The sequence below is a fragment of the Rhinoraja longicauda genome, unplaced genomic scaffold (genome assembly GCF_053455715.1).
Source record: "Rhinoraja longicauda isolate Sanriku21f unplaced genomic scaffold, sRhiLon1.1 Scf000475, whole genome shotgun sequence".
In the NCBI taxonomy this organism is placed as follows: Eukaryota; Metazoa; Chordata; class Chondrichthyes; order Rajiformes; family Arhynchobatidae; genus Rhinoraja; species Rhinoraja longicauda.
The window spans coordinates 23,146-35,457 of NW_027601692.1; the positions used below are offsets into that span (position 1 = coordinate 23,146).

Consider the following 12,312-nt stretch of genomic DNA (forward strand, 5'->3'; position numbering starts at 1 on the left):
TGTGGGAGGAAACCGAAGATCTCGGAGAAAACCCACGAAGTCACGGGAAGAACGTACAAACTCCTTACAGACGGCGGAGGTCAAGAAGGCTGGGACTCTATTCCTTGGAGTGCAGGAGGATGATGGGTGATCTTATAGAGCTGCATAAAATCATGAGAGGTTTAAATCGAAGGTAGACACAAAATGCTGGAGTAACTCAGCGGGTCAGGCAGCATCTCGGGAGAGAAGGAATAGGTAACATTTCAGGTCGAGACCCTTCTTCATTCCTTCTCTCCCGAGATGCTGCCTGACCCACTGAATTATTCCAACATTTTGTGTTTACCTTCGATTTAAACCAGCATCTGCAGTTTTTTTTCCCAGAGGAATAAATCGGGTGGATGCACAGAGTCTCTTGTTCAAGGTAGGGGAATCAAGGACCAGACAACATACACGTTTAAGGTGAAGGGGAAAAGATTTAATAAGAATCTGAGGGGTAATGTTTTCACACAAAGGGTGGTGGGTGTATGGAATGAGCTGCCAGAGGAGGTAGTTGAGGCAGGGACTATTGCAATGTTTAAGAAACAGTTAGACAGGTACATGGATAGGACAGATTTGGAAGGATATAGGCCAAACGCAGGTTGGAATAATGTAGCTGGGACATGTTGCCAGTGTGGGCAAGTTGGGCCGAAGGACCTGTTTCCACTCTGTATGACTCCATGACTCTTCTTGGTGAGGAAGGGTGTACCAATGTTCCAACTTCTATACTCAATACCCTGACTGATGAAGGCCAATGCACCTAAAGCCTTCTTTTCCACCCTATCTACCTGTAACCTCTGTTGGGATAGTGTCAAGAATCCTTATATTCTACTAGTATAAAGAAATGTAATTGTCACCTTACCGAGCATAACAATGTAAGGAGAAACAATGCTGCCAGCTCTGGAAGCCATTGAGCTCACTCCAATGCCTGTGTTTCTCATTGGGGTTGGATACAGTTCGGAGGTGTAGACAAAAGCAATGGAGAAGGCGCATGTGTTTCCCAATTTTCCAATTAATACCAGCACTGTAGAAAGTATCAAGAGATCTAGCAAAAACAGAAATAGCTATATCAGGTAAGATACTTTGGTCTTTTTGGTTTAGTTTAGTTTAGTTTAGAGATACAGCATGGAAACGGGCCCTTCGGCCCACTGAGTCCGCACCGACCAGCGATCCCCACATACCAGCACTATCCTACACACTCGGGACAATTCACAATTTTATTGAAGCCAATTAACCTACAACCCTATACTTCTTTGGAGTGTGGAAGAAAACCAGAACCACCGGAAAAAACCCCACACAGGTCACAGGGAGAAAGTACCAACTCCATACAGAGAGTACCCGTAGTCAGGATTGAACCCAGGTCCCTGGCACTGTAAGGCAGCAACTCTACCAGTTGTAAGATTTGAGAAGTTTTCCCTCATTTGGAAAGCAACACCAAACCAAAGAGCTGCAGTTTGGACATTTTAAACGAGAGACTGCGGCTGATAGCGGAGAAAGGCTGCGGTCAGATTAACAAAGGATGTCACAATCCGTGGGTCCTAAAATGGCCGCAGGACCTCGTGACCAGCCACAAAAAGTAAAAACCTTACAACCCAGTCTCTAGGTTTTCTGCAAAGCCACGGCCAGAACAAAGGATGGGTATTGGCCATGCAGAAACCTACGAAACCAGGTCGGAGTCCAGACACTGGGGCGCTGACATCAGCATACTCACAATGCCCCAAGCCGACCTAAACAGTTCATCTCGGTGAGGGGGCACAATAGCCCATAGAAAACTACCTGGTAGGTGATGGGAAACCAGTTAACACCCATCACCTCACAACGAAATACCAATTAACACCGTCTGGCCATCCCCGGTATCCCCGAACATAAGGCAGATCAGAAGAAAACTCATACATATCTTTTTGAACAAAGAGATTCCAAGATCTGGCAGGAGATAGGACGGGTCAGAAATAGTATAACTGGCCACTACTTTTGGGTGAAAAAGTTAAGTCAACTGAAGTCAAGAAGAGAGTCGGAAGGAAGTCAAACGAATACAGGAGGAAGAAACGACAGGCAAGAAGAACGGATGCAAGAGAGAGGAACCGGCACGCAACTCGAGAAGAAATACTGCAAAACGAACAGCCAGTAATGTGGCGCCCAGGCCGGATGAGGCAGCCGATCCCATCTCATCGGGACTTCCACGGCCGATTGGTGGATTGAATCTGCCCCCTGCGGCCGGGGCTCTGGAACTCCGGCCCGGCCGGAGCCGGCAGATCCGTTCCCACAGCCGACTTCAACGGCCGACTTTGCGGGCCGGTATCTTGGTCCCCCGAGGCCGTGACCTCTGTTGGCCCGGCAAAATGGATCATACGGCAAAGCTCTGGAACCAAGGGTGCCGGGAAGTTGGTGGTGGACCTGAACATAGAGTCAAACAATGATCGTACCCAGATAGAAGATGTAAGGCGGGATGATGCTGCCCACCCGGCTGGCAATTGAACTTACTCCGACACCCATGTTCCTTACTGCCGTCGGGTACAGCTCAGCCGTGTAGACATATATCATGGCAAAGCCACACGTGGTGGAGAGTTTCCCACTCATCACCAGCACTGCGGTGAGTCCTGAAATATCTAAATAAACGAGAAATAGTCGTAAATTTGGTGGAGGCACAAGGAACTGCAGATGCCGGAATCTTGCCAAGAACACAAACGCTAGAGTAACTCAGCATCTGTGGGGGACATAAATAGGCAACGATTTGGGTCGAGATGCTTTGTCAGACTATTTAGTTTAGTTTATTAAGTATTGTTTAGCTTATTTTTGTCAAGTGTACCGAGGTACAGTGAAAAGCCTTTTTGTTGCGTGCTATCCACTCAGCAAAAAGATTAATTACATGATTACACGATTACTTTGAAGGTCTCAATTGAGGTAGTGTGAGGGCAGGACTGCTCTCTAGCTGGAGAGAGGACTGGTCAGTTACCTGATAACAGCTGTGAAGAAACTGTCCCTGAATCTGGAGTTGTGTGTTTTCAAATTTCTGTACCTCTTGCCTGATGGGAGTGGAACGAAGAGGGAGTGACTGGGGTATGACTCGACCTCGATTATGTTGGTGGCCTTGCCGAGGAAGCATAATGTTTAGTTTAGTTTGGAGATACGGCGTGGAAACTGGCCATTCGGCCCAACGCACTGCACATTAACACTACCCGACACACTGGGGACAATTTTCATTTATACCAAGCCATTTAACCTACAAAACTGTACGTCTTTGGAGTGTGGGAGGAAACCGAAGATCTTGGAGAAAACCCACGGAGGTCAGGGGAGAACGCACAATCTGTCTGATTTGAGCATGAAGGACATGTAGTTAAGGTCATAAGTAATAGGAGCAGAATTGGGCCATATGGCACATCAAGTCATCACCATTCAATCATGGCTGATCTATCTCTCCCTCCTGGCCCCATTATTTGCCAAGTATGTTTTGCAACATACGAGGAACTTCATTTGCCATACAGTCATAACAATAAAAAGCAACAGGACACACAAAATACATTTTAACATAAACATCCACAGTGACTCCTCCACATTCCTCACTGTGATGGAAGGCGAAAAATTGTTCAATCTTCCCTTCTTTGTTCTCCTGCGGTCGTGGGCCTCTAACCTTCCGTTGACGGGACGATCTTTACTCCCATAGCCGGAGGTGGGCCTTCCTCATCGGGGCGATCAAGCTCCTGCATCAGGGGGGATCTCAGCTCCCCTGCGCCGGCGATCTATCCCGGGTCGGGACCAGTCGAACCTCTTACAACTTGGAGGTCCCGACCAGTCTCAACCCGAGACTGCGAGCTCCTTGATGTTAAGTCTGCCGGCCGCGTTGGAGCATCGATCCCAGGCAAGGAATCGGCTCAGATGTTAAGTCCACGGCCCCGCGGGGGCTCAAGGTCAGTCCCAGGCAAGACCTCCAGCTCCACGATGTTAGGCCACAGAGTGACTGGAGATACAATCCGGAAAACAATCGCATCTCCGGCAAGGTAAGAGATTGAAAAAAAGTTACCCCCTCTCCCCTCCCCCACCCCACACATAAAACAAACCAGAGAACATTCACACAAACTTTTAAAACACTAAAAATAACAAAAACAGTTCAAAAAGGACAGACAGACTGTAGGCGAGGCAGCCATCGTGCGGCCCCCCGCTGGTGATATTTCATCTTTTTCATCCCGTATTGCCTATTTAGTTACCTTCTGTTGTTCTTTAAAATCTTCCCAAATCTCTTTGCAATGTTATAGGCCTTCTCTTTTAATTTTATGTTGTCCTTGACTTCCCTTGTCAGCCGTGGTTGCCCCATTCTCCCCCTAGAATTCTTCTTCCTCTTTGGAATGAAAAGATCCTGCATCTTCTGAATTATTCCCAGAAATTCCTGCGATTGCTGTTCCACCGTCATCCCTGCTCGGGTCCCTTTCCAGTCAACTTTGGCCAGCTCCTCCCTCATGCCTCTGTAGTCCCCTTTGCATTACAGACACATTTCCGATATCACCTTCTCACTCTCAAATTTCAGGTTAAATCTCATCATGTCCCTACCTGCTAGTGGTTCCTTTACCTTGAGTTCCCTTATCAAATCCGCTTCATTACACAACACTAAATCCAGAATAGCCTTTTCCCTGGTAGGCTCCACTACAAGCTGCACTAAGAATCCATCTCGGAGGCACACCACAAATTCCCTTTCTTAAGTTCCAGCACCAACCTGATTTTCCCAATATACCTGCATATTGAAATCTCCCATGACCACCGTAGCATTGCCTTGCATACATGCCAATTGTATCTCCTGATGTAACTTTTACCCTATATCTGTTTGGGGCCTATAAATAACTCCTATTAGGGTCTTTTACCCTTACAATTTCTCAGCTCTACCCACAATGACTCCGCATCTTCTGATCCTATGTCACCCCTCACTAAGGACTGAATTTCATTCCTTACCAACAGTGCTACCCCACCCCCTCTGCCCACCTGTCTGTCTTTCTGATAGAATGTATAACCTTGAATATTCAGTTCCCTGCTCCAATCCTCTTGCAGCCACGTCTCTGTAATTCCCACAAAATCATATTTACCCATACTAAAGCTACAGGCTCATCCACTTTGTTTCTTACACTACGCGCATTCAAATACAACCCCTTTCATTCGGTATTCACCTCCCCTCCTTTCACACACCGGTCCCGATTTTACATAACCTTACTTTCTTCTCCATTCTTAAAATTTTGTCCCATTTGTGCAACCTCGTGTAACAACTGATGAGCAAATAGATTGAGCACGAGGCAAAAGGGACTGGTTACCAATTTAAGCCACACACAAAGACATTGCGTACGGGATCTAAAAAAACAAGTCAGAGGAACAGATGTAACTTAAGGCTACGAGATGTGTGGATCTGTGACATCAATATTCCACAGTACAAAGTCTTCAGAATGAACAAAGAATTTCCCAAAGTTGGAGAGGAAGCAATGCTCAGGCAGTACTTTGGCTTAATCAGCAGGTGAAACAAGAAACTGCCGATGCTGGTTTACAAAAAAACATAAAGAGCTGTTTACAAAAAAACACAAAGTGCTGGTGTAAACCTGAGCATTTCCAACAAACCTGCTCCATTACTGAATTCCACATGGAGTCAAGAGAAAGAACACAACTATAAAACTTCCAGCTTTCTCCCCACTACTGCAAATAGTCTGAAGATGTGTCCCGAAACGTCGCCTATCAATGTTCTCCAGAAAAGCTGCCTGACCCACTGAGTTACTCCTGCACTTTATGCTCTCCATTCTTGTCCCACTCCTTCCCCTCATCTCCATCTGCCAGCTCTCTCCCGACAAGATCCCCACACCAAACATTGCCTGTCCATTTCCCTCCCTAGATGCTGCCTGACACTTCTGAGATCCTCCAGAATAGAAAGTGGAAAAAAGGAACTGCAGATTCTCGTTTACCAAGGAATAGACACAAAATGCTTGAGTATTTCAGCCGGTCAGACAGCATCTCTGAAAAACATTGGTAGGTGACGTTTCGGGTAGGGACACTTCTTCAAATGATTGTGGTGGAGGAGAGAGGTGGGGAGGGGGTGGTGGGGATGGGGAGGGAAAAGGCTAGAAGAGAGGAGGGGCAGGACAATGCCTGGCAAGTGAAAGGTAGATATACATGAGGGGGACCGAGGTTGATAGGCAGATGATTGGACAAAGGCCAGAGATGAAAAGACAGGTATGAGATCCCTTGTACCTTCACAAGTTGTGTTCTGATATTAAATAGTCAATGGTAATTTAGTACAACTTGTACCTACATACTTTGCCCTGCACACAATTTAGTAGAGTCAACACAATCATATATATGTACAAGGGGCAACAATGGTAGTGCAGCAATAGTAGATATCTTTTAAAACAGAACATAAAGGGTGGCACTGTGATGTAGCGGTAGAGCTACTGCCTTATGGCGCCAGAGACCCGGGTTTGATCCTGACTACAAGTGCTGTCTGTCTTGTGTTTGTACATTCTCAGCATGACCTGCGTTGGTTTTCTCCGAGATCTTAGGTTTCCTCCCACAATCCAAAGACGTACAGGTTTACAGGCTAATTGGCTTGGTCAAAATATAAAATTGTCGATAATGTGTGTAGGATAGTGTTAATTTGCAGGGATCACAGGTCGGCGCGGAATCGGTGGGCTGAAGGGTCTGATTCCGTGCTGTATCTCTAAACTATGTCTAAACGCCGACCAGCGATCCCCCAGTACACTAACACTATCCTGCACACACTAGGGACAATTTGAAAAGTTACCAACGCCAGTTAACCTACAAACCTCTACATCTTTGGAATGTGGGAGGAAACCGGAGCACCCGGAGAAAACCACGTGGTCACGGGTGCAGAAGAGATTTACCAGAATGCTGCCTGGTTTAGGGGGCATTAGCTATGAAGAGAGATTGGACAACTTGGATTGTTTTCTCTGTAACATGAAAGATCGAGGGGAAACCTGACCAAAGTATATAAAGTTCTGAGAGGTAGAGATAGAGTAGCATTCAGAATCTTTTTTTCGAGGGTGGAAATGTCAGTCTAGATGAGAGGGGAGGCAAACTTTAAAGGAAATGTGCGGGGCAAGTTTTATTTTACAGAGAGAGTGGTGGGTGCCTGGAATGCACTGCTGAGGGGAGTTGTGGATGCAGAAAGGATAGTGGTATTTAAGAGGTTTTTAGATAGGCACATACATATGCAGGGAATGGAGGGTTATGGATCACGTGCAGGCAGAGATTAGTTTAACTTGGTATCATGTTTGTCATGATTGTGGGCTGAAGGGCCTGTTTCTGTGCTGTACTCCTTCTACGGTCTAAAGCTAACAAGATCCACATTCAATAATGGATCATTGAAAGAAGGCGCCCTATATAATGACCTGCTGCGAACTTTAAAGCAGAAGAGGAGTTTGAACCAAAACAGGAGGAATGGAACAGAAATAAGAGTTGATCACAGAAAGCATTGACTGGAGGAAAGCATCACACTGGGTAGATGTCAAGGGTTGGTTCATAGCATTTAATAAATTGCTCTACAAAGAGGAAAATATCTGAGGAATATAAAGTATGCAAGGAAGCCATAAAAAGTTCATGTCTTTTTTAAAATAATGTCTTAGAGTAATTTGGTTTCGAGAAACTTTGGAAGAATTATCAAATCCTATTCTAAGCAGAAGATCTGATCATTTCATTATGATCAACAGGTATCTCAGTTTCATTTTATATCATAATGGAAGAAGTTGCCACTTCTGCAGTTACCACTCCTGAAGAGTTGGAGTTTGACCCAAATGGCAATGAATTCTTCAGTTCTTTGGCTGCTGGTGAAGATCTGTGCTTAAAGCATTTCCTCTTTGAAAATCACCACATTGTTTACTCTGGCTTGAGTTGAATCGGAGTGAGAACCTTTGCACCTGTATTTAAACAAAATAAGTCATGAACCATGGGCATATACCTAAACGTTTTCTTGCAACACTGTCCAAATGTATCATTTATTTCAAGTCAGGTTAGTTTTAATTAAACAAAGTTCAGTTCCAGAGTTTATCATCATGGGCTGTGTGTTTGCAACAATGCATTGTTGTGACACAGATTGCAAGCATGTGGGGTCGCTGCATGCAGGTTTTTACCAAACTACCCTGTGCATTACTTGAGAGAATTATGCAATCAACTAACTAAAAAAAGTTAAACAAGCAAATAATGAGATTATCTGGTTTCTATGTTTTCTATGTTTCTGTTTTCTATGTTGTTTAGGTATAGTCAGAGATAGTCATAGTGTCATACAGCTTGGAAACCTGCCGTTCCTGAAGAAGTCTGAAAAAGGGTCTTGACCCAAAACGTCAATTATTCCTTTTCTCCAAAGATGCTGCCCGACCCGCTGAGTTACTCCAGATTTTGTGTCTGTCTTCGGAACTTGGATAGGACAGATTTAGAGGGACATGGGCCAAATGCAGGTAGGTGGGGCTAGTGTAGATGGGACATGTTGGTTGATGTGGGCAAGTTGAGCCAAAGGGCCAGTTTCCACACTTTCCATGTACCTGTCCAAATGTTTCTTAAACGCTACGATAGTACCTGCCTCATCTGTTATAACATTCAAAACTGATGAAAGCAGATACATTACAGATAGGATAGGAGGGGTTTGTGGAATATGGGCCAAATGCAGGCAAATGGAACTAGTCCAGTTTGTCAACCTGGAATTCAGTCCTCCCATAAACAAACTTGAGACACTACACCACAGCAACTGTCATTTATGGTAGAAGTTTCTTTTCAGAAAGGGAAAGAATGAAAAAGACCACATTGACTTACCATTTAACTTTTTGCATTTGGTCAATGGTGTCTGGAAGAGGAATATTGAACGTTTCTGGCAGAAACAAAACCACTATTGCTGAGAACACCATCAACACCCCCATCACAATAAACGGCAGGTTCTCTTGATAAATACCTGTGAAAAAAAGCATACATTTACTTACAAGTGAATATCAACAAATCGATATAAAAAGCCGAAGTATTTTATGCAACAGATGCCAATGTGAAATCAAATGCAATTCACAAAATGTATATTCAAGTCATTTCCAATTTCAGGTGTAGGTTTTTTTCATTGTTCCTGATCTGGTTACAGTGATATCCCTTCTTGGTGAGAAGATGGGAAACATTTTTTGCGTTTGAGTTTAGTTTACTGTCACGTGTATCGCGGTACTCTGAAAAGCTTTTGTTGCGTACGAACCAGTCAGCGGAAAGACAATACATGATTAAGACAATACATGGTAAAGACAATACATGATTGATCATCTGCAAATAGGGATGTGGATTGTGCTAATTTGGTGACAGGGAACCGTAGACAAAGCCTAAAAGTAGAGACATGGAATGCAGCAGTGACGACACCCAAGTTTCCAGAACTTCATGAATGATATTATCGTGGGCACCCATCGTTGTAACAGAAAATTGGATCTACTGTCAACTAAGTTAGACTTGTGGATAATCATTTTAATTTGTAATTAAGACCTAGTTTGTTACCTCATCAAGCCTTTCTGTAACTTCCATTCTGTAATCAAGACCTAGTTTTGCTGTTAACCAAGTTTCTGTGTAATCTGTTCAGCTGAGAATATAAAAGCTGTACTGAAGTTGTGCTCAGGAGATCAGCCTTGACTGGTCTCCTGGTGTGCACCAGTTTTAATAAATCGTTCGTTACTTTGAACACCAACTCCGCACGACCTTTCCATTTGCTCCAAAACTGGACTAGAATTTATTTGTTACATTGTACTTTTCATGAGCACAATATAACACCACCCAATGTTACTGAATAATTAGGAAATTATTACTGGGAAATTAAAGACTAAATCTTTCTTACTTCACTGTTGTAGTTGGCTAGGGAATTGACAAACTGATATGGGTCATTTTTCTTTCATTGTGTTAATCAAATGCATCATTGCCTTCTTCTTGTTCTTAATTTCAAATAATGTGGGAGTATGTGTTCAGAATCTGTCACCCCTTCCTTTAATACATACTCAAGTACTGAGATACGAACAAATATCATTCCATATTTCAACTCCAAAATAATTTCAACAGCTCACATCACCACTAACAATGATATATTCCATAACCTAGGGTACTGTCCCATTCACCTGTTTCCCATTGAGGACATTGGACTTTGTGGAAGGAACTGATACGCTATGAGGCTGAGGATTATATTTTGCACACTGTATCTTTCCCTTTGCTCTATCTCTTGTACCTGAGTTTGAACTGATTGTATGTAGTATGTATGTATGTATATATGTATGTATGGTTTAGCTGATTTGATTGCATAGCATGCAAAACAAATAACTATACTCGTCCATATGATCACCCCTCAGCCTCTTGTGCACCAAGGAATAAAGTCGTAGCCTGCACAATCTTTCCGAATAGCTCTGGCCCTCATGTTCTGCCAACATGCTCACTGCACTCTTTCCAGCTTCGTAACATTCTTCCGATAAGAGGGTGACCAAAACTGCACACAATACTCCAAATACAGCGTCACAATGTCTTGTACAACTGTAACTTAATATCCCAACTTCTACACTCAGTATTGTGACTGATGAAGACTAATGAACCTTCCTTCATGTGTAGGAAGGAACTACAGATGTTGGTTTGCCCCGAAGATAGGCACAAAATGCTGGAGTAACTCAGCGGGACTGGCAGCATCTCCGTAGAGAAGGAATGGGTGACATTTCGGGTCAAGACCCTTCTTCAGACTGAGAGTCAGGGGAGAGGGAGACACAGAGATATGGAAGGGTAATGTGTGAAAACGACAGATCAAAGCAGACGATGATAAGGAAATGTAGAATGGTTCATTGCTTGCTGAGGTGAAAGTGACAAGGAGGCATACAATCAATAAAATTATTCAAGACAGTGAAACTGGTCAGAGAACTAGTGTGGGGGATGGTCGTAGGGATAGTGTCAAAAATCCTTATATTCGACAAGAATATGGTGGCACAGTGGTAGAGTTGCTGCCTCACAATGCCAGAGACCTGGGTTAGATCCCGACTACGGATGCTATCTGTATGGAGTTTGTATGTTCTCGCCGTGACCTGCGAGGGTCCTCTCTGAGATATCTGATTTGCTCCCACACTCCAAAGACGTAAAGGTTTGTAGGTTAATTGGTTTAAGTAAAATTGTAAATTGTCCCTAGTGTGTGTAGGATAGTGTTAGTGTATGGGTATCGCTGGTCAGAGTGGACTTGGTCGGCCGAAGGGCCTGTTTCCATGCTGTATCTCTCTATTTAAAAAAAAATTCAAGAGGTGTCATTGTTGCCTTACCAAGTAAAACAATGTAAGGAGAAATAATGCTGCCACATCTGGAAGCCATTGAACTCACTCCAACACCTGTGTTTCTCATCGGGGTTGGATACAGTTCGGAGATGTAGACATAAACCATGGAATAAGCACACGTGTTTCCCAGTTTTCCAATTAACACCATCGCTGTAGAAAGTATTGAAAGATCTAGAAAAAATCAGGAAGAGCTGTATTAATGCTGTCGGTCTGCAACTGGCTGTGTGGATCAGTCACAAACGCAACACAAAGCTTAGTTTTCCCCAGTCACTTATTGTCAATAGTTTATTGTCAATAGTTTATTGTCAATAGATGTTGTGAAAAGCTTTTGTTGTGTGCTAACCAGTCAGTGGAAAGACAATACATGATTACAATCGAGCCATTTACAGTGTGTAGATACATGATAAGGGAATAATGTGGAGGAGTTTAAGGAGATCATAGTTAATGTAAGAAATGTTGCTGTAGGAGTAGAGATTTAAGAGTGTGGAGCGAGTGCAATATGTGATTGTAGATCTGCTTCTGTGGTTAACATGTTAATAGTCGCCTGGGTTGGGCGTTATCTTGCCTGCTCCGATTGCACGTACATGTTAGCTCCAATCATGTTAGCTCCAAAGAGTAAACATTGGGAAACTTTTGTATCTTTTTTCTGCCTTTAAAATTGGTTTGTGTGGATTTATTTTTTAAATAAAGGAAGCAATGCAGTGTATTTCATCTTTACAAACTGACAGGGCCTTCTGATGTGATTTTTGACACTTTGGTGTAAGAGGTGGTTGGCCATTCAATGAAGCTCGTTCATTTGGTAGCTCAGACTGTTAATTGCTGCGATGAATGCACAGTGGCACAGTGGTGTAGCGGTAGAGTTGCTGCCTTACAGCGGCAGAGACCCGGATCTAATCCTGGCCATGGGTGCTGTCTGTATGTAGTTTGTACGTTCTCCCTGTGGCCTGTGTGGGGTGTTCTCTGGGAGCTCCGGTTTCCTCCCACACTCCAAAGACATAGATTTGTAGGTTCATTG

At 43.8% G+C, this 12,312-nt stretch overlaps 1 protein-coding gene across 1 annotated transcript in view; it reads right to left on the reverse strand.

The window, feature by feature from the left end:
* Window positions 1–7,787: 7,787 nt before the first annotated feature.
* The window catches only part of LOC144591011 (organic cation/carnitine transporter 2-like), a 52,337-nt gene continuing 47,812 nt past the window's right edge, over window positions 7,788–12,312 (reverse strand). The window contains exons 8-10 of the mRNA XM_078395359.1: window positions 11,286–11,468; window positions 8,800–8,935; window positions 7,788–7,910 (exon numbers count right to left, since the gene is read on the reverse strand). Coding sequence (XP_078251485.1) covers window positions 7,835–7,910; window positions 8,800–8,935; window positions 11,286–11,468 — 395 coding nt within the window. The 3' untranslated portion in view covers window positions 7,788–7,834. The remainder of the gene's footprint in view (window positions 7,911–8,799; window positions 8,936–11,285; window positions 11,469–12,312) is intronic.